Source organism: Nematostella vectensis, chromosome 9 (assembly GCF_932526225.1).
Source record: "Nematostella vectensis chromosome 9, jaNemVect1.1, whole genome shotgun sequence".
In the NCBI taxonomy this organism is placed as follows: Eukaryota; Metazoa; Cnidaria; class Anthozoa; order Actiniaria; family Edwardsiidae; genus Nematostella; species Nematostella vectensis.
The window spans coordinates 3,763,796-3,784,631 of NC_064042.1; the positions used below are offsets into that span (position 1 = coordinate 3,763,796).

The window sequence follows — 20,836 nt, forward strand, 5'->3', positions numbered from 1 at the left end:
AAATGGAGTCTGGAGCTTTAAGGCCAAGTAAGTGGAAGAACATGGATGTTCGAGATTTGGCGTTTGTCCTCGCTTGTGTGTTATCTGGACCTGAGCCATACCAGTCGCCAGAGTATAATGTGTTTCCTACTTATACAGGTGAGGGCAGAGTAGGAGATTATATTCTCTTATTGAATAAGCAATTGCTTCGTTTATTTCGATCTCCCAAGAACCCAACAAACCTCCAGCTTTCTCGAGAAAAAAAATTTCCCTTTCGATTCCCTCCCTGTTACTCCAACCTTCAATATTTCGAACTCACTCTAAATCGATGCTCGATTTCTGTTTATATTTTGAATAAATATTTTTAACCCCATTTCGAGTCTCAAGCTCGTTTTTTTTTTCTGCATTCGTTTCTTTTGCTTTTCAACCTTTTTAGGAATTGCATAAATCCTTAACTATTATAATACTTTTTTTAATTTTTTAAAAGCCTTGTAATATGGTGGTTGAGCTTCTAAAATAAATACTAATAATTAATTGTTTGATATGATGGAGGTGATTGATGATGAAATGATCAATGATGATATGATAGACGATGCTGATTATTATGCAATCATTATTCTTCTAGATGAGGTGACGGAATTCCAAGGTTCATCGCTGACACATGAGGCGTGCGCTATAAAAGAAAAATGTTAACTGACATATACTCGAACGGGATTTAGATACGGGATAAACACAGGACGTGCGATTATATGTAGACACTGTGTTTATTTATTAATAAATATGGACTTTGGATCCCCTTATCGACAGTCTTCTCGACAGAAAAATAAAATCCAACTCATTAAATAGTTTATATATTGAATTATTATCATGTTATTGTTGTATTTATTTATATATTTCTTTGTAAAAAGTAATTGTTATCGATAAAGAAGATAATTTGAATTTGGTCTTTGTTTCTTTATGAGTGTATACGAATCGTCACTCAACTTCAGACCACAAATCCACTGTTATGATGTTAGAATATAATACTGAAATGTGGATAAGTGTCCTTTTAGACTTAAAAGAATTGAACTATAACGTGATAAACGCAGAGGATAATAGCATTACGTCATCCTTATATTTTTGATTAGGGGCTTCCCCCAGGGAAAGTTCCCTTGTCACGCGTCACGCTACTACATTTCGTGGAATCGAGAAGGACCGTAGAATTACAAGTGAAACTCCCTCCTCCGTAATCGGTAAGCGTTAAATTGTACTTTCTTATTCTTCTCGCAAAATGAACGATCAAGAAAACGCGGCTACACCGCGGAGTTTCCACTTGTTTAACTGCGACAACACGTACGATTTGGATAGTGTCGAGAAGCTTATAAAGACCGTCGCTGGCGATGTACAAGTCCACCAGACCTACTTCCCTTTGCCTCGTATGACTCTGCTATCGCAGGAGTTGGAAGGAAATACCATGGACTGTGCTGTGTTTGTTGTCAATGCTCATGAGTCAAGGCTTTCTATTAACGAGCCAAGGGCTGGTATCGGCTACGCAAAGATCTATCGTGCTCTACTTAATGCTACAGGTAGGTTTGCTGTTCTACATTTAACATTTGGTTAACTATATTTCTAGTTCCTTTAGCTTGATTTCTGAGGATAAGGCCTCTTTCTTTTTTTTTCTTTAGGGGCGTGTGTTGAGGGGAGGGGGGCTGCCTGTGTTGCTGAGGCGGGGGGGGGGGGGGGGTATAGCAGTGCTCCTTGCGAAGTAGCAACTTCTAACTTCTTTTAGCAACTTTTATCACAAAGTAAAACGGAAGCTGTATAGACTAAACACTCCGGTATTTAACTTAGCTCAGACAGTTGGTTTGGCAGTTTTTTTCAGCCTCCAAAAGATGGTCATTACTTTTCCCTTTTAGTTATTTTGGAGGATATTAGCATTAAAGTCTTCAAATCAGGGGTGGAATGGTCCCCAAAGTGGGGGGGGGAGGGGGGGAGTGGCCCCTTGGGGAGGGGAGGCTGGAGGGATTGTGACTTTCGAAGGGGGGGAAGGGGTGGCCTGGGTTGACATAGAGTACAAATAAAGTTGATACAAACAATTTTAAAGATAAGTTTATAATATCGTCTTTTATCAAGCAAACTATTTATACATGTAACACTATTTAGTTACATGTAGAAAACGCACATTCATATTAAAAAAATATACGCGCTTGCCCCCCTGCCCCTCCCCATCCACTGACCCTGCAAAATCTCAATGTTATGACAAGTCATCCTTCCCCCTGTTTACACAAAATAGAATTTCCGTACTGTAATGCTGTTCTCTGTTTTTCCCAGTACACGATACGATAATTATCTTGCTCCCTATACATAGATTGGCTTCTACCTAATTTTTCTGCCATTCAGAAAACCAAGTGCTGATTGTGATTGGTGGAGACGATAACTACAAGACTCAGGAGGAGAGGGATACCTCAGTGCTGTCCCAGTGGGCGCGTGGGAAAGTCTCCTCCCAGTTCTTGGAGGAGTACATGAATGGCTCCCGCAGCTTCATCTTCTCATGGGATGAACACCACCACCCCATACATGAGGAAGCTTTACAACACTTCCTGGACCCCAGTAAGACCGATGAGTTTGTGCCAAAGCCACGCCCACCACAAGTGTCAGTCCCAGATCCCATCCCAGAGCCAGAGGTTGTGGACTCTGAGATCAAGGATATAAAGTTTACTCCAGATCCAGATCCCGCCGAGTTATTGTTCCAGCCCACCCCTCACATGCCTACTCAAACTGCCACAGAGCCTATCAGGAACCTTCAGCCCACCTTTGTACCAAAACTTGTCAACTTTGAAGGTTTCAAAGATGTTGAAATGAGTAAGTCATCAAACATTTTAGAATATATAGTGTTTAACACAACAGCAAAAACAATCCAAGATAAATTCAGTCAAATGGCCAGATGATGATTTTGATACATACACAGTGGCAGGCATGCATGCCCAAAATATGAGATTGAAGGAATGTTATAACCTGTATAATATTCTATATGTCAAACTCATTCAAAGAATGCAACATCAATTGGTCCACAAAAGGGTTAGACAATATCTCCCTTCTAATCACATGTCACCAGGATTGCCCCTGCTTTTCTTTGTTTAGGGAGTGTTCATTAAATATTTTGAGAGGAGAGGGAAGGTGTTTGGGGAGGGAGTTTCAAAACCACCAAAAAGGAGAGGGGGCTGAAATGAAATGGGAGGGGGTGTGGGACCCTTAAATCATGTGGAAATACCGAGGAGAGGCACCGTAAAAAATCCCACCTAAGCGGAGGGGATACTTAAATTTTAAGGTGTGCTGAGTCAAACTCCACCCTTTCCCCGCCCCTTAGGTCATTCAGTCAAGGGGAGAAATATTGGGATATTTTAACTGCATGGAGTCTAAGGAAATATTATGATAACACCGTTAGTCTTTGTCACCAAACACATCTTACCTAAAAGACTATTACATTGCAAACATTATCTTGCACTGACCATAAAAACATCACCCTTGTATCTTTATTACAGAATCAGAAAACGCACCAAATCTCCAAGTCCTTTCCTTCTGCCACAACAAAGAAGCTGCTGAAAACCTTTATCAGTTCCTAGAAAAAGTGTACCAGCAATTGGCTGTTAATGACAGACCACTACAACCACCAACATTAGATGACTATTCTCAAGTCCCAAGTTTCCTGGAAAAAAACAAGCCCGACTATGTCGTGGTAGTTCTAGAGACGAATGAAGTTCTAAAAAGTCTTGATGGAAAAGAGGAAGAGGTCGAAGAAACTAGGGCCTTGCTTGATAAGCTGGCCGAGTGCGTTCAGTATCACATTGGTAAGCCACGCCGTCATTACTGATAAAACAATTTTAGAGAAAAACGTCCAAAATCACAAAAATACCCCCCTCTTAATATTAATTTCTATATATCCTTTTTCATACCAATAGTAGTAAAAAGGGCACAGGGGCATGCCCCCCCTTCTCCAAAATAATGTTGAAAGTCATTTTATTTCAGTCCGCCAAAGCAGTGTTTTGTAAATATTATTTTTAAGGCAACCCACCGTTCCCCATTTTTCTAGGATGACAGGAATCAATGCTAATAAAAGTGTGTCATTCGTGAATCGTGATCTTTTTTATCGTTTTTTTTTACTTCTGTTTTTTTTTTTTGGAAAATGCCAATGCCTTGTAAACACCATGCCATAGCCTTTTTATTAGCTATCAGGGCCGTAGCAGGTGTTTTAGTTATTGGGGACCCCCCAGGGGCATACCCCCTCCCCCCAATCTTACGTGGCCTGCTACGGCTCTGACTATTGACTTTGTTAATTAATGCTTTGATAACTTCTTTTTAGCCCAAAACGTCATTGAAACCATCAGCTATCTATAACCTTAGCTACGTTTTTTTTCTTCTAGGCAAAAAAGCCATTATCCTGATGTGTGATGACGACTGCTTAGATGACGATAGTGTGATATCACCACGTGTTGAGCAGATGCTGAACAGGCACCGTGGGCTCATCCCTCAACTTGAAAACAAGCTACTGGTGATGTCGTACAACAAAAGACCAAGTAAACTCCACGAGTATTACGTGACTGAGACTCTGTGTGGTCACGAAATCCAGCTCGAGTTAGACCTAGGTCACGCAACGCGACAGTCACGCGAAGACGACAAGAGATCAGGGAGGTTGCAAGGCATTGGCGCAGGTCAGGGGGGAGCTGGTCAGGGGGAAGCTGCAAGGCATGAGCTTGTGTCACCATGTCACCAGGATTGCCCCTGCTTTTCTTTGTTTAGGGAGTGTTCATTAAATATTTTGAGAGGAGAGGGAAGGTGTTTGGGGGAGGGAGTTTCAAAACCACCAAAAAGGAGAGGGGGCTGAAATGAAATGGGAGGGGGTGTGGGACCCTTAAATCATGTGGAAATACTGAGGAGAAGCACCGTAAAAAAATCTCACCTAAGCTGAGGGGATACTTAAATTTTAAGGTGTGCTGAGTCAAAATCCACCCTTTCCCCGCCCCTTAGGTCATTCAGTCAAGGGGAGAAATATTGGAATATTTTAACTGCATGGAGTCTAAGGAAATATTATGATAACGCCGTAAGTCTTTGTCACCAAACACATCTTACCTAAAAGACTATAACATTGCAAACATTATATTGCACTGACCATAAAAACATCACCCTTGTATCTTTTTTACAGAATCAGAAAACGCACCAAATCTCCAAGTCCTTTCCTTCTGCCACAACAAAGAAGCTGCTGAAAACCTTTATCAGTTCCTAGAAAAAGTGTACCAGCAATTGGCTGTTAATGACAGACCACCACAACCACCAACATTAGATGACTATTCTCAAGTCCCAAGTTTCCTGGAAGAAAACAAGCCCGACTATGTCGTGGTAGTTCTAGAGACGAATGAAGTTCTAAAGAGTCTTGATGGAAAAGAGGAAGAGGTCGAAGAAGCCAAGGCCATACTTGGTATGTTGGCCGAGTGCGTTCGGGATCACATTGGTAAGCCACGCCGCCATTGTTACTGATAAAACGATTGTAGAGAAAAACGTCCAAAATCACAAAAAATAACCCCCTCTTAATATTAATTTCTATATATCCTTTTTCATACCAATAGTAGTAAAAAGGGCACAGGGGCATGCCCCCCCCCCTTTCCCATAATAATGTTGAAAGTCATTTTATTTCAGTCCGCCAAAGCAGTGTTTTGTAAATATTATTTTTAAGGCAACCCACCGTTCCCCATTTTTCTAGGATGACAGGAATCAATGCTAATAAAAGTGTGTCATTCGTGAATCGTGATCTTTTTTATCGTTTTTTTTTACTTCTGTTTTTTTTTTTTGGAAAATGCCAATGCCTTGTAAACACCATGCCATAGCCTTGTCATTAGCTATCAGGGCCGTAGCAGGTGTTTTAGTTATTGGGGACCCCCCAGGGGCATAACCCCTCCCCCCAATCTTACGTGGCCTGCTACGGCTCTGGCTATTGACTTTGTTAATTAATGCTTTGATAACTTCTTTTTAGCCCAAAACGTCATTGAAATCATCAGCTATCTATAACCTTAGCTACGTTTTTTTTCTTCTAGGCAAAAAAGCCATTATCCTGATGTGTGATGACGACTGCTTAGATGACGATAGTGTGATATCACCACGTGTTGAGCAGATGCTGAACAGGCACCGTGGGCTCATCCCTCAACTTGAAAACAAGCTACTGGTGATGTCGTACAACAAAAGACCAAGTACACTCCACGAGTATTACGTGACTGAGACTCTGTGTGGTCACGAAATCCAGCTCGAGTTAGACCGAGGTCACGCAACGCGACAGTTTCGCGAGAAAGATGAGAGATCAGGGAGGTTGCAAGGCATTGGCGCAGGTCAGGGGGGAGCTGCAAGGCATGAGCCTGGCGTACACGGTTCGGATGGATTCTACGAAGGAGGGAGACAACATTATGATGGACAGCATGGCAAAGACGAGGAAGATAGGAGGGGACAAGCCTTTGGTGGACGACAAGGCGAGAAGGGGCTTGGTAAAAATAAGCCTGATGAAGCTGATGAGATGAAAATGTGTTACCAAGCAATACTGTTAAACGGTCATGTGGGCCAAGTTATTTACCGCTCCTCTGATTTCACCTTTCCAGACCATGTAAAGGAGGAATACCGTGAAAACTACAGCAGAGTCAGGAAGGCGACACTTGAAGCGTACAAGGATGCAAACGGTCTCGTGAAGTACATCGTTCCACATTATAACGAGAGCAATGGTCATTTTCTCCACTACCGTTCGACTATGGAATACGGTAGCATAAATCCTGCCTCGTATTGCTATCCGCCAGGATATAAACCTCCTCAATACATGCTTGACGACATGATAATAAGAAATGACCATCATTTTTCGGCCACACTCGAGATATGGGAAGATGAACGTGGACAGTTGTACCCAACAGTTGAAGTAGGGAGCAGCCCCACATGTGGGCGAAAAAAATGCGTCATCGTTTGAGGGAAATCCGTTCTGAATAAAACCTGATAAGTATTGATAGGACTATTAATTTAATAGTCAAACTAAAATAGACATAGCCAAGAATTGGTTGGCATTTCGAGCTGTTTGTTTAGTTATCGGCGGGGTAACAGGGTGCCGGGTGTAGGCGCATGACTTGGTTATACCATCCATGGGCAGGTACGAGTGCGGCAAACCACAGCATTCAGTTGCGCTGGTATCACGAGAATTTATTCTAAGTTTAACGAGGATGTTCAAATGAAAAATATATGAGTCGGTAAATGAATTGTTGGACATTGCAGGACAATGGGACTAGTTCTTGTATGGATGATAACTTAAAATGGGCCATAATCGCTGGCTTCTGATAAAACAATAATGGGGAAGGCGAAACTTCAATGGTTGTGGTCCATGCTGTGACCGTGTTACCCCAAAGCGGCACATTTCCCAATGATTAGGAAAGTACAGCCGTACATATCTGACCATTTATTCGTGCAGTTCGGTTTCTAAAGTATGAGCTATGAGCATATAATATACACCAGGAGCATGCGTTTTTTATCAGCTAAAAAGATAGGACAATCGCCACTAACATAATTACAGTATATCCGATATCAGTATAAAATATACTAAACGTTTTTTTAAGTTTTCTAAAAAAAAATCGGAGCAGTCTATCTGTTCCTTGTTTGTATCTTCTGTTAACTGGCAATGAAGATAATTACCTGTAAACCTGACGAGAGATGAGTTTTTCAAGATTTATGATGATTTTGATGCCTGATGGTGGTGTTGGTGGTGTTGGTGATGATGATAATCCATTATGATGATGATGATCCATTATGATAACGATGATCCATTATAATGATGATGTTCATTTTGAATCCTCATGGTAGTGTTGGTGATGATGATAATCCATTATAATGATGATGACGATCCGTTATGATGATGATAATGGTCATTTTGATGCCTGATGGTGGTGATGAGTATGATGGTGATGATCATGATGCAGATGCATTAAGATGATGGTGATGATGATGATTACTTTTATGCATGATAGAGATATATGCGATCATCATTTTCTCGTTTCAATAGTTGCTGTTCATGTCGCTGTTATCATAATTTTCAGTTGGCATTTTAGCCCCACGTCTCCGCAACTCGGCCATCCTCGCTGCATCTTGCCGCTCGGCCAAACTTCGCTTTGTCTGTCGCAACTTGACCGAATTCTCAGCGCACTCTAGCGCCCTCCTCATCATTGTTAGCACGTGGTCCTGCATGATTACGTCATAAAATTGCTGCCCATCTAGCCAATTGGAGATCAGGAAAGTGTTGACGTCATGGCTTCCAGTAACCTGTTGTGCATTTCTGATTACCTAAGTGAGCGATGCAAAGATGTATTTAGTTTAAGCTTAAATATAAAGAACTGCGATTTACCTTGCGCCTGAAAGGAAAAACAAAAACAATAAAATGTGTCAAGCAAGAACATATAATTTTGCTCTTTTAGGGTTATTTCGTTTATTCGCCAGGTCATTGCCTTTCAAGGCGACAGAATACCACACGTGGGATTCCGCCATCCCAGATGCTACTTACTCTAAATCACGCCCCTCTCCCTGATAACAAAATTCCCTGTCCAGATTCCTCCATTTTCCGGTTCGCTCATTTTTCCGGTCGCTGTTTTTCCACAAATCCTGTTAAAATCCCTCTCCCGGTAACATAAATCAAGGCAAATCCAGATTTTCCTTTTTACCCTAGCCATGTATAGTCAAATACCTGTTTATGTTCTTCAACGGAGTCCTGTATGAGATCGCGGTGAGTGATCACGGTGATGATGGTGATACCTAGGAGTGAAGGAAGATAATTTACTGTGCGGCGCCTATGCTACCGTCGCCACCCTGACAGCTTTAGAAAGTAAGCCAATAAGGATAAGAGAAACGTTTGACATGAACTTCACTAACCAATCAGCGGAGCAGGGGCGGATCCAGGAACTCAAAATGGGGGGTGGATAATGGCAGGATTGACGCCTTATAACTGATCAAGTGGTTCTTGGTAGGTCACTACATAGATCTTACAATACTTCACGCTGAATTGGATTTATGTTGCGTCAGCAAAAGACAAGCAGCGAAGGAAAATGGACAGTACCTCCCGTCAAACAAAGTGACTTTTCATTTCGTTTTTACTCAAAAAGGGGGGGTGGATTTCCCCTGTACCTATCTATCCGCCCCTGCGTAGCAAACGCATTCCTTGGTGCGCCTAAAAGCGACTACTAAGTTCTACTAAGTAGCTACTAAGCTACTAAGTTCATGTCAATTATAATTGTTTTCTAGCATGCTAATTGGTTTACTTTCTAAAAACGCTGTACTGGTTCCGGGTATCTCATGTCGCATTATAAAAATCAATGAACTGTAAAAGGTGTCAAATGGCTGTTTAAAAATAAAACACAACAATCACGGGAATAACTTTGACTCGCTTTTTCTTCTACTGTAATATGTATGTAATTTGATCAGTCACGTGACATTGCACACAACTCTAAGAACTCATTTTAAGGTTTGCTTCACCCACTTTTATTCAAGACTTAAAGATCCACCAGAACTTTAAGCTACTTTTCGATCACGAAATATTTTTGTATGCTCGTACTCGCCAGAAATAACGCCGCGTCCGCATGCTTGCCAAGACCCCTAGCAAGGAAATGGAAGAAGTGTCTTTGAGTACAGATTCTAAGCTAATGTTAATATCCGGAGGAAGAATGACCAGCTGTGCCCTTTCCCCCCCCCCCCCCCCCCCGTAGCTTTCTTAATATCTTTGTATCGTACCTCCCCTATATTTTCCTTGCTAAACCTCGCCAAAGCCTGCAATGATGCTAAAATTATACTTACCTTGTTGACTTAGTTGGTATCGTACAAACTTGAACTTGTCCTTGTAACGGTCATTAGCTAGTCTGATGTCATCCGCCTTGATTACCCATAATACCGTGTGCACCTGGCGTGAGAGGGGCGGTTTGTTCATTTTGTGAGCTGCTGTCCCAACCGAAGCAGCTTTTCTAGCGCCCAGTTCTTCACGATCAATCACTTCACCGTCTCTAACTCCGCCATAAAGGATCCGAAAAAACTCCGCTAGAATGAAAATTCAATAGAAAAAAAAATTTAAATATTCAAAAAATTACTTCAATGATGTTAGCAATGAATAACTGTGTATTTTCCCGCTCAATGACGAAAGACGATGGGCATATATGATATGATATGATACATAATACAGGCCCGTACCCGGGGAGGGGGGGGGGGGTGCAGGGGGGTGCGAACGCAAACCCCCCCCTACACACACAGTGTGTAGAGGGGGGGGGAAATGGACCTGATTTTTCCGGAGGGGGGAAGGGGAGGGAGTAAGTTATCTGAAAAAAAAATTAAAAAGGCATTTTTTTATGTGTGTGCGAATGTCCTGTTATCTTTCCGACGTTGTCAAGGGAGGCGAACGCACCCCCTTCCCCCCCCCCCCCCGCCACATAATTTGGTTCCATTGTATATGTTGCCTGGTGAGAAGTGCGTAGGTGTGAAGTTCTTTCGTGAAACTGTAGCACGGTTGTGTACGCGCCTGTTTGATGTTATTCAAAACTCTTGACAAAACACGGCCTGAACCACGGCTTTGACCCCCCGCCCCCACCACCCCCCAAATAATTTATATGCGGTTTACCAATACTTACTGAGCTAGAGCTGTTACTGACTGTGCTGTACTGCAAGAGATCAGTACCTACCACTTTCAATCTTTGAATCCAGGTCAAAAAACCCTCGCGTATCCACCATGTTGAATCCTGGATGTGGCAGGAAAAAATACTCCAGTGATAGAGTGCCTTCACCACCGGCGGATTGAACCACCGCCGGGCCTTGCTCGCCTCCATTCAATATTTTGTGTATAGTATTTATTAGGGCAGATTTGCCAGACCCAGTCATTCCAAACACCGCTATACGGGATTTGAATCCATCCAATTCGCCACGATATGCATCTCTAAAAACTCGTTGAAGAGACTCAGCATCATCTCTATTATTCGAGCATAAGATATCTCCGAATTTGTACTCTCGAAGACGCTCTTCCCAATTTGGACTTTCCTCTCTCGATGACATATCTGACGCGGTAGCTGCAAAGCTTTGTTGATGTAATATTTCTGGCTAAATGTTTATGAAACTTCAGAACTAAGAAAAAATGCGTGACTATCGACAATTGTTTCGGTATTTCCCCGAATTGGGGACAATTCCCTAAAGATGTGATCTTTGACTTCTCATAAATCTGATAAATATGATTCCACCTTCTTTAATAATGTTATTCTATCGAGGATTAGAAGGAATTATTGCAAAATTTATACAATAGATACTTGAATATTTTGTTGGAGTCATGATTTGGTTTTATTATGCTTGTGATCGAATTGCAGCATGACATATTGTGTGGGTAAACAATTAACGAAACCAAAACTAAAAATACCTCGAAGGCGCGTTGTTAATGCTTCGCATTGAATTTTATCTCTGAGCTTGATTCAAGGGAAAAAATTAGAAGAAAAATTGTAGCGTAATAAAAATGCATTCTTGTGGCTTCCATTTGGCAAAAGGTAGAACAGTGCAAAGTTTCAGGTATAGCTATTTAGTGCCTGGCGTTGCGTGACTAGAGGGGCTTCCCCATTACGTATTCATGCAATGACAAAAGATTTCTACGAAATCATGAGTCAAAAGGGAAAGTTCCCTATTGCTTGCCCATAAGACTTGGAGAGAGCCGTTTCTTATGCTAAAGCGTCTACACCTTGGAGCTGCTAGAGATCCAGAAGCAGAAAGACTGTTCTTCAAGCTCAGCTAGCTGATATTTCGATATGGGAAACAAACAAACAAAAATTGTAAGTCATGTTCAGCAAGCCCTGAAAATTTATTTACAAGTTTTAAGGCATTAATTAAGCTTGGCAATACATACTGTGTAAGCTGTTGTATGGACAGTTTTGCTTGTCCTAAGTATAATACGACTGAACGTGCAAGAATATGAAACTTTTATCATTTTGTAGTCTTATGAGACGGTGGACAAAACAGATCCTCAAGCGAAAGAAAGAGGAAGACAGGCGGCCAGAGATGAAAACGCTAGAAAGATGCAAGAGCTGGACCAACAATTAAGGCAACTAAAGGATAGAGAAATGGCCGCCGCTCTTGAACAGGTAAAGTGACTAGTGAAGGTTATACTGCAACTTATCCCAAACGCTCTTTGTTGTTTCCTTGAAATTAAATTTGAAAGGGTAATATAAAAGGGTGTGTATTTCTGGGAATTGGAGAAGTGGGCAAAGAGAAGCTGCAGGAGGGGAGGCGGATATTGTAGATAAAGTATTGATGGGGGAGGAGAAATGTGATGTAGCGAAGTGGTAGGGGAGGGGGTAGTGTGTGGAGTAGGGATAGAGGAGGGGGTAGTGTGTAGAGTAGTGATAGGGGAGGGGGTAGTATGTATAGTAGTGGTAGGGGAGGGGGTAGTGTGTAGAGTAGTGACAGGGGAGGGGTTAGTGTGTATAGTAGTGGTAGGGGAGGGGGTAGTGTGTAGACTAGTGGTAGGGGAGGGGGTAGTGTGTAGAGTAGTGGTAGGGGAGGGGGTAGTGTGTATAGTAGTGGTAGGGGAAGGGGTAGTGTGTAGAGTAGTGGTAGGGGAGGGGGTAGTGTGTAGAGTAGTGGTAGGGGAGGGGGTAGTGTCTAGAGTAGTGGTAGGGGAGGGGGTAGTGTGTAGAGTAGTGGTAGGGGAGGGGGTAGTGTGTAGAGTAGTGGTAGGGGAGAGGGTAGTGTGTAGAGTAGTGGTAGGGGAGGGGTAGTGTGTAGAGTAGTGGTAGGGGAGGGGGTAGTGTCTAGAGTTGTGGTAGGGGAGGGGGTAGTGTGTAAAGTAGTGGTAGGGGAGGGGGTAGTGTGTAGAGTAGTGGTAGGGGAGGGGGTAGTGTGTAGAGTAGTGGTAGGGGAGGGGGTAGTGTGTAGAGTAGTGGTAGGGGAGGGGGTAGTGTGTAGAGTAGTGGTAGGGGAGGGGGGTAGTGTGTAGAGTAGTGGTAGGGGAGGGGGTAGTGTGTAGAGTAGTGGTAGGGGAGGGGGTAGTGTCTAGAGTAGTGGTAGGGGAGGGGGTAGTGTGTAGAGTAGTGGTAGGGGAGGGGGTAGTGTCTAGAGTAGTGGTAGGGGAGGGGGGTAGTGTGTAGAGTAGTGGTAGGGGAGGGTGTAGTGTGTAGAGTAGTGGTAGGGGAGGGGGTAGTGTGTAGAGTAGTGGTAGGGGAGGGGGTAGTGTGTAGAGTAGTGGTAGGGGAGGGGGTAGTGTGTAGAGTAGTGAAAGGGGAGGGGTAGTGTGTAGAGTAGTGGTAGGGGAGGGGGTAGTGTGTAGAGTAGTGGTAGGGGAGGGGTAGTGTGTAGAGTAGTGGTAGGGGAGGGGTAGTGTGTAGAGTAGTGGTAGGGGAGGGGGTAGTGTGTAGGGTAGTGGTAGGGGAGGGGGTAGTGTGTAGAGTAGTGGTAGGGGAAGGGGTAGTGTGTAGAGTAGTGGTAGGGAGGGGGTAGTGTGTAGAGTAGTGGTAGGGGTGGGGGTAGTGGGTAGAGTAGTGGTAGGGGAGGGGTTAGTGTGTAGAGTAGTGGTAGGGGAGGGGGTAGTGTCTAGAGAGTAGTGGTAGGGGAGGGGGTAGTGTGTAGAGTAGTGGTAGGGGAGGGAGTAGTGTGTAGAGTAGTGGTAGGGGAGGGGGTAGTGTGTAGAGTAGTGGTAGGGGAGGGGTAGTGTGTAGAGTAGTGGTAGGGGAGGGGGTAGTGTGTAGGGTAGTGGTAGGGGAGGGGGTAGTGTGTAGAGTAGTGGTAGGGGATGGGGTAGTGTGTAGAGTAGTGGTAGGGGAGGGGGTAGTGTGTAGAGTAGTGGTAGGGGAGGGGGTAGTGGGTAGAGTAGTGGTAGGGGAGGGGGTACTGTGTAGAGTAGTGGTAGGGGAGGGGGTAATGTGTAGAGTAGTGGTAGGGGAGGGGGTAGTGTCTAGAGTAGTGGTAGGGGAGGGGTTAGTGTGTAGAGTAGCAGTAGGGGAGGGGGTAGTGTGTAGAGTAGTGGTAGGGGAGGGGTAGTGTGTAGAGTAGTGGTAGGGGAGGGGGTAGTGTCTAGAGTAGTGGTAGGGGAGGGGGTAGTGTCTAGAGTAGTGTAGGGGAGGGGGTAATGTGTAGAGTAGTGGTAGGGGAGGGGGTAGTGTGTAGAGTAGTGGTAGGGGAGGGGATGGTGTGTAGAGTAGTGATAGGGGAGGGGATAGTGTGTAGGGTAGTGGTAGGGGAGGGGGTAGTGTGTAGAGTGGCGGTAGGGGAGCGGATGGTGTGTAGAGTAATGGTTGGGGAAGGATAACTTCATAGAGTTGAGATGAGTCTAATTTTTTCACTTTACAATTTGTATTTTCTCAAATGAACCTTGCTAATAAATGTGCAGAGCTGATATTGATCCAACAGATTTATTGTCTTACAGGTCCGAGTTGAGAATGAGAAAGATGCAGCACGTTTTGCTGAAGCAAAGAGGCGTGCCAAGGAACTAGAGCAACAAAGAATTCGTGAAGAGAAGAAACGACAAGAGGAAATGGAAATACTACGGATGAAAAATAGTCTTCTGGAGTATGAGTTTGGGAGTAGGACTACGAAATTGGCTTTTGAGAAAGATGGTCTTGATATAAGTGACATGGATAGGGTTCGTATTGCCTTATTTGGCCCTACCGGATCAGGGAAGACAAGCTTCATTGGTAAGTGTTTTAGTTTATTATTATTATCATCATTATCACAATTATTATCATTATTGTTATTATTATTATCATTATTACAATATTTTATTTCCATGTTGAATAGTAGTACTGTTAAATTATCATTTGAAAATGTAATTATTAAGTAGCTTTAAGACAATTTTTACCCACAATTTTTGTAAAATTATTATTATTGTTATTCTAAATAAATAATTATCACCATCGTCATCGTTATTGTTATTGTTATTTGTTATTGTTATGATCAATATCTTTGTAATAATGATAAGTAGTAGTAATTGCAGCAGTAGTAGTAACAGTATTCCTCTCAATCTGAGCTAAAAAAGGTACCTTCCATGCTGTCGCTAGCTCCGATTCCGATGGCCAATCCTTTTCCCTCCTTCAGGTACACTTGAGAGGTCGCTTCTTGGCAAAGAGAAACAGACAGCATTCGAACAGGGTGCTGGTTCGGAAGGAACAGTGGTCCTAGAGGAGTACCTCAGTCAGCTACGTTTCAATCTTGTGGATACACGAGGTTTCTTTGACATTGATGATAACACTGCAGAGGAATGCTTAAATATTATGACTGGAAGGTCGGTAGTGTTTTTCCCCCACACGCGTATATAAGAAGCATTTCCCGATGGGTTTGGAGGGAGGGTGGGGGGTAAGCGGTTGTTTCAGGCACACACCACCAGTAACTCCATGACCATTCATCATCTTCATGGTTGTCGTCGAGCCATCAACGCTAGAGTTTATCGTCATCGACATGCTCTCATCGTCATCACCTTCCATTTCCATTTCTTATTTTTATAAGTGTCACTAGCATTGTCATCAGTCACTATCCTCATCACCCTGTTTTGAAGGGGACGACAAGGACGATAAGTCGAAGGCTACTAAGCGATATCGGAAAAAAAATGCGTTTACACTCGATGTTCAATTCCAAACAATGCAATGGCAAAAAGCATAACCTTATAGTTAGAAACAGATGAAAATAGACTAGACGCATTTATTTTACATTTGCGCATGTTGTTAGAGGAGTTTACCTGGCGCGTGCACAGCGGGTTTGCAGGGTGCGCGTGAACCCCCCCCCCCCCCCCTTTGGCGGCCAAAAAGTGGGTCATTTCTTATTAGGGAATCTTCAAATACTATGCTTTTTCTATATAATACATATGACTGCGTACTACCCCCTCAGCGAATCCCGGGTACGCGCCTTTTTATTGTGCAAATGTCCTTGTTTTCAATTGATCGTGAATGTTAAACTTTTCACGTCGCGGATTGGTGGAAAATATATATGTATCAGACAATTCGCATTTGCACGTGGCGCTGTTGAATTCTCAATATAATTCCATTGTTTTCTGCTGTCGTCGTCTACTTTCTACTCTTCTTCCCCTCCCTGAACGAATTTAAGCATAGAATGACGCAACATGTGTTACCACAGGGTGTCTGTCGGCTCCGAAATAAGGCGTGACTATGATGGACAGGATATAGACCCCTCTGCCGTATCTTCCCGACGCGCATGCTCAAGGTTCAGCGACCGCGTCCACGCGGTAATATTCGTGGTCCAAGCCAAGGACACTCGCCTGACGGACCAGACCTACTTGACAAGGATGAAGAAAATACGCGATCATTTGAGGTTTGAAGGTGGGTGACATGTTTTTCCCTGGTTACGGAGGTCACATGGTAAGCTCCCGCCAAAGCATATCAATCATGGCCCTTGTCTTTCCAAATGTTTTGAAGAACTTGGTAGAGCGCATGGGAAGCCTGTGTTGAGTTCAAAAGTTGGGGTCTGGGCCTGGGCTGTTATTTTTATTGTATTTTTAAGTGTGCAATTCGGTTTTGACTGCAAATGACTATTAACCATTCCATACCATACCAAACCACAGAAGCTCTTTGCACTACAATGGTAAATTAAAGATCACACAATATTAGGAGAGGGTAGAAGGAATTTAGCTATTTCGTTTACCATCAGCCTTAGAGCCATTATCCTCCTACCACCCACCCTTCCCCCTCCCCCCACAACTACCACCACTAGAACCTCCATTGCCCCCTTTCCCGCACAACTCTGTTCGATGTATCTGATTGATTCTGCCTTTTTTGACACGTCTTGTCTCTGTCTCCCAGGCCACGCCCCTGTGACAGTGATCACGTGTGAAGATAAAGTGAAAAGTACGAAAGAGAGAGAGACCGCTTTCCAGGAGGCCTCTGCTGCCACAGGAAGCCCGCGAGACCGTACCTACTTCATCACGAATTACACGTACGAAAACAAGGACAAGGAATTACAGGCCACTGAGAAGATGGCGCTTAATATCGTGGACACCGTGTTGATGTCAGCTGAGCGCTTTGTCAAGATCAAGAAGCTTCAGGGACTTAAGGGAGGAGGTGGAGGTTCAGGTATTTCTAGACCCGTCTCTAGGCCACGCGTGACATATTGCCTGCAAGTCTCCTAGTTTAGCCACCAAGAGAGACATTGTAGCGCGCGCCACTTGACAAAAAAGAAACAGCAAAGTAGTGTGTATTGGGATGGGAAGAAAAATAAATATGCTCGACCTTCTCTACTTAACAATGTGGTGGCGTAGATCGCGGATACCGTAAAACCTTATACTCCAACCAAGACTATAGTGCGTAGACCGATCCACAAACTTTACAGTGCGAATATTCCGATGTTTCTACTTTCAGATGGGCAAAAGTCTCAAAAAGAAGAGTGTTATATTATCAGTGTTCATAATTTTACTAAACCGCTATCGACCAATGACATGCATTGTAGACGTCACATGCAAGCTGACGTCACATGAAAATAATGGTTTTAAGGGAACCTTTTTATCCTGCTCAGATGCCCGCTGCATTGCCATGGTTATCAATAAATATCTTTATTATTTTTTTTTGTTAAGGTTCAACCGGCGACGAGGAAGTCAGCCGCTTTCTACAGCGTCTTAAAGCCGAGCACGACTGGGACCCAGCTAAGGTGAAAAGTGCTCTTGACTTTCTTGCCGAGCAGGAGATCACTACTGTTGGGGCGCTCAGGGAATGCTGGGAAGGCGTAAAAGGAAGCCTCGAGCTGACGATTGGGATGAAAGGAGTGATCACGAGGGCACTGTCGTCATCCATGTGAAATAGTAGCCTTATGCAGGCTTATAGGGGAATGCAGGCTTATAGCGGAATGCAGGAAATAGGGGAATTTAGGGCCTTAGCCTGTATAAAGACACAAATTATTACTTTAGCTTACTTGAGACACATGGAAGGAATAGAAAAATAAAGGATTTTAGCCTGTATGAGCCTAAGACACAAAGTAATACTCTAGCTTTCTTAAGACACATAGAGGGGAATAGCGCATGCTCCGTTCATTAATTACTGGCCACTATTTGAGCCCACAATGACTAGCGCATGCATGAAACGTATATCCGCTGCGGGATAATAAGCCCGCATTCGAAACGGCGTCCTCCGTAGAAATATCACGCGACGAATTATAAAAGAAGCCATTCAATGCCTTATCTTCATTCAGAATTTTCTCTCTTTTGACTAACGAGTCAATCTTCCGTTTACAGGTTTTGCATATTCTTCTGGGAATAGCTGATCTAAGTTTACCAAAAAGTTTTGAACATTTTCTTCGAATCCAACTGTGCGATATTTACATTGAAGAAACTCGCCTGCCCAGATGTCTTGAAATTAATCCCACAAACAAGACAAAACTCGTCTTTGCTGCGTTTGTTGTTCAATCTTTTTAGTGACGTTTTAGGTGATTGAAATTGAACAGTTGTTTTCTTTTTTTCGAAGAGGAGAACTAACCGGATTTTGATTCATGATTTCCGACAAAACCCATGCAAAGCATATTGACAGCTTTCGCGCGATGGTACGGGTTTTGGCACGTCGGTCGCTTATTAACGCTCACTCATGCGCATCAGAAACAGTTTCGACCCATGGCAGAGGTATCTTTTCCTCGCGAACTCCAGCCCAGCGAAATACAGAGAAAAGAGGCCTCTGCTAGCAGGGAAAGGGGAATAGAAAAATTAAGAACTTTAGCCTGTAGGAGCCCAAGACACAAAATAATACTCTAGCTTTCTTGAGACACATAGAGGGGAATAGAAAAATTAAGAACTTTAGCCTGTATGAGCCCAAGACAAAAGAGAATACTCTAGCTCACTTGAGACACATTTTCCCTTAGGTAGCTCGTTCTAACTCGTAGTGGTACTTAATTAGAGCGGACCTTCCAGACTAGCGGGGGGTGGGGGTTCTTCCGAGCCCCCCTGGCTGCGAGCCTGTAGAGGCGTGGTCGCTCTTCTCCCCCACATAATTCCCCCTCCAACTATGAAATATTTCTGGCCGGCTATAGCTTTGACTTGCAATGCCCGTATAGATTCCAGTAATGTAGTACGAGATGATTAATCAATTAGCTGACTCTAAATAAAACGAATGCTTCACTTGGAAGAGGAAGCTAGGAATAGGATTTACGTGAGTGTTTCCTAACAAGTACAATTTAATATTTTCAGTATAAATATTGCCTATAAGTCTAATGATCGAATAAACACATTGGTGAGTACAAGTACCAGTAAATAAGGAATGGCTTCGAATGTGTTTTTGGCTATTATGGGCTTATCATAGCGACTTTTATACGTAATAAAATTATTATATTTGCGATTTTTGTGATTCAAACTAATGTATGTTGTGTTATGGCACAGTCCATTGTGTTCTGTTTGGGAGTCCTGTGGTTGCCCGTAAGGCCAGAAGGCTGGGGAGAGACAACCATGCCTATGACGTCACTATTCTTGCTAGCCACAGGAAACCCTATAGTACGCCTCGTACGAGGCTGCTTGTTTCTTAGCCGAATTTATTTTGGATCAAACTTGAATTTAGGTTTCGTCGAGTGTTTTCTGCTGTAAAACAAGTTGTTATGAATAGGATGGTCTGATTTTTTGCTAAAATATAGAAACGTAGTGATTTTCATTTTTCTTTTTTAGAAGTGGACTTTCCGGTTGAAGAGGAGGTTCATTCCAACTGCAGGGATTAGAGATCTGGGATTTCATGCCACTATGACATACTCGCAGTTTGTTCATAAAGATTTCCGAAAACGAAGGAATTGGAGTTCAGAAAAATAGAAATCCAGTTTTTTCTTGGAAGTGAATCCACACCCGACACACACACCCAAAACCATCTAGCATGTGCTTAGAACATTTGGGTCATTTGCGCGAAGCCAACGTGAACAACGTCCCCCCCCCCCCCCCCCCCCCCCCTCCTCACACGCTCATGACAAATCCTGCGCAAGATGGGCCTGCATTTTCACGCCGGTCGGATCTACGAGCTGCGTTTTTTTAATGAAAAATTTATTTAGCCCTTGCATTTAAACATGCACGTGTCCAGGCCCGAGGCCAGGGGGGGTTCGGGGGTCCCCCCTCCCACCCGGCTCAAGGGTCCGTTCAGAGCAAAACAAATAAAATATAAGGTTTGGCTGGACATACCGTGCACATCAATATATCTTTAAAATGATGGAAGTATTGAATGCCTAATGTAATAAGGCGAGGGGAGAAGTAAATGAAAATCAATACCGGAAATTTAGTCCGCTAAAATGGAAAAACGAACCACCCCGCCCAAAATCCTACTCATTCGTGACAATCGATAATAATGCCGGAACATCAATCTCCCCTTTAAAAGTTATAATGTGCTCTTTAGCTGTAGTTTCATGTTTGGAAACAGAATTATGAATGCACATGGATTATAAATGAACACTGAAAGCAACAAAGCGCGCAAAAGTTTTGACACTAAGGAACAAAAGACAATTAGATCCTTTCTCTACTTAGAAGGAAGGGTAGAATTTGTCAAAAGCACAAAATACAACTATCTAACAAAAGCAAAGTATAACGGCGCAAATGACCCAAATGTTCTAAGCACATGCTAGATGGTTTATTTTATTTGCAACTGACGGTCCGTCCCCGAATCGGCCATTCTCAATGCTTATTAAGGTTTTATGTAAAGCGCTTGGAACATGGATGAAGCGATATATAAATACTTCGACTTGTAGATTTCTCAGAGTGCAACCTTACTCAGGTGCACACCTGTATGTCAAACAAAGTTGCATTGTTGCACCATGTTTCTTAACCCCTGTTGCCTCGTGGCTATCAAATAAATGAACAAATAGGATGTAATGTTTTACGCATGTTTCATCTGTGTCATTAAATCTATCATGCACG

The 20,836-nt window shown here is 43.2% G+C and overlaps 3 protein-coding genes across 3 annotated transcripts; 2 read left to right on the plus strand and 1 right to left on the minus strand.

The window, feature by feature from the left end:
* The first annotated feature begins 1,152 nt into the window (after positions 1-1,152).
* Positions 1,153-7,235, plus strand: LOC5499655. The gene is made up of 6 exons (XM_048732029.1): positions 1,153-1,544; positions 2,359-2,820; positions 3,501-3,806; positions 4,380-4,667; positions 5,159-5,464; positions 6,045-7,235. The coding sequence occupies exons 1-6, from the start codon at positions 1,250-1,252 to the stop codon at positions 6,950-6,952; spliced, it is 2,565 nt and encodes an 854-aa protein (XP_048587986.1). The 5' UTR covers positions 1,153-1,249; the 3' UTR covers positions 6,953-7,235.
* A 182-nt stretch (positions 7,236-7,417) lies between these two features.
* LOC116605567 lies at positions 7,418-11,185 on the minus strand. Its single transcript, XM_048732030.1, has 4 exons — positions 10,683-11,185; positions 9,811-10,047; positions 8,708-8,775; positions 7,418-8,310 (listed from the first exon to the last, which is right to left on the minus strand). Exons 1-4 carry the CDS (start codon positions 11,047-11,049, stop codon positions 8,026-8,028), a joined length of 957 nt encoding a protein of 318 aa, XP_048587987.1. The 5' UTR covers positions 11,050-11,185; the 3' UTR covers positions 7,418-8,025.
* Positions 11,186-11,628: 443 nt separating this feature from the next.
* LOC5517267 (eukaryotic translation initiation factor 3 subunit A) lies at positions 11,629-17,924 on the plus strand. Its single transcript, XM_001637235.3, has 7 exons — positions 11,629-11,807; positions 11,970-12,116; positions 14,396-14,663; positions 15,064-15,250; positions 16,096-16,298; positions 16,779-17,048; positions 17,546-17,924. Exons 1-7 carry the CDS (start codon positions 11,784-11,786, stop codon positions 17,764-17,766), a joined length of 1,320 nt encoding a protein of 439 aa, XP_001637285.1. The 5' UTR covers positions 11,629-11,783; the 3' UTR covers positions 17,767-17,924.
* The last annotated feature ends 2,912 nt before the right edge of the window (positions 17,925-20,836 follow it).

What these genes read in the sequence shown, in the direction of transcription:
- LOC5499655 (XM_048732029.1), top strand. Translation starts at nt 1,250, where the DNA reads ATGAACGATCAAGAAAACGCGGCTACACCGCGGAGTTTCCACTTGTTT. An exon ending in GTGCGTTCAGTATCACATTG is followed by an intron (nt 3,807 to 4,379) that starts GTAAGCCACGCC and finishes TTTTTCTTCTAG; the next exon opens with GCAAAAAAGCCATTATCCTG. An exon ending in GTTGCAAGGCATTGGCGCAG is followed by an intron (nt 4,668 to 5,158) that starts GTCAGGGGGGAG and finishes TCTTTTTTACAG; the next exon opens with AATCAGAAAACGCACCAAAT.
- LOC116605567 (XM_048732030.1), bottom strand. Translation starts at nt 11,049, where the DNA reads ATGTCATCGAGAGAGGAAAGTCCAAATTGGGAAGAGCGTCTTCGAGAG. An exon ending in GGATTCAAAGATTGAAAGTG is followed by an intron (nt 10,048 to 10,682) that starts GTAGGTACTGAT and finishes TTTTCATTCTAG; the next exon opens with CGGAGTTTTTTCGGATCCTT. An exon ending in ATACCAACTAAGTCAACAAG is followed by an intron (nt 8,776 to 9,810) that starts GTAAGTATAATT and finishes CTTCACTCCTAG; the next exon opens with GTATCACCATCATCACCGTG.
- LOC5517267 (XM_001637235.3), top strand. Translation starts at nt 11,784, where the DNA reads ATGGGAAACAAACAAACAAAAATT. An exon ending in TGGCCGCCGCTCTTGAACAG is followed by an intron (nt 12,117 to 14,395) that starts GTAAAGTGACTA and finishes ATTGTCTTACAG; the next exon opens with GTCCGAGTTGAGAATGAGAA. An exon ending in CGATCATTTGAGGTTTGAAG is followed by an intron (nt 16,299 to 16,778) that starts GTGGGTGACATG and finishes TCTGTCTCCCAG; the next exon opens with GCCACGCCCCTGTGACAGTG.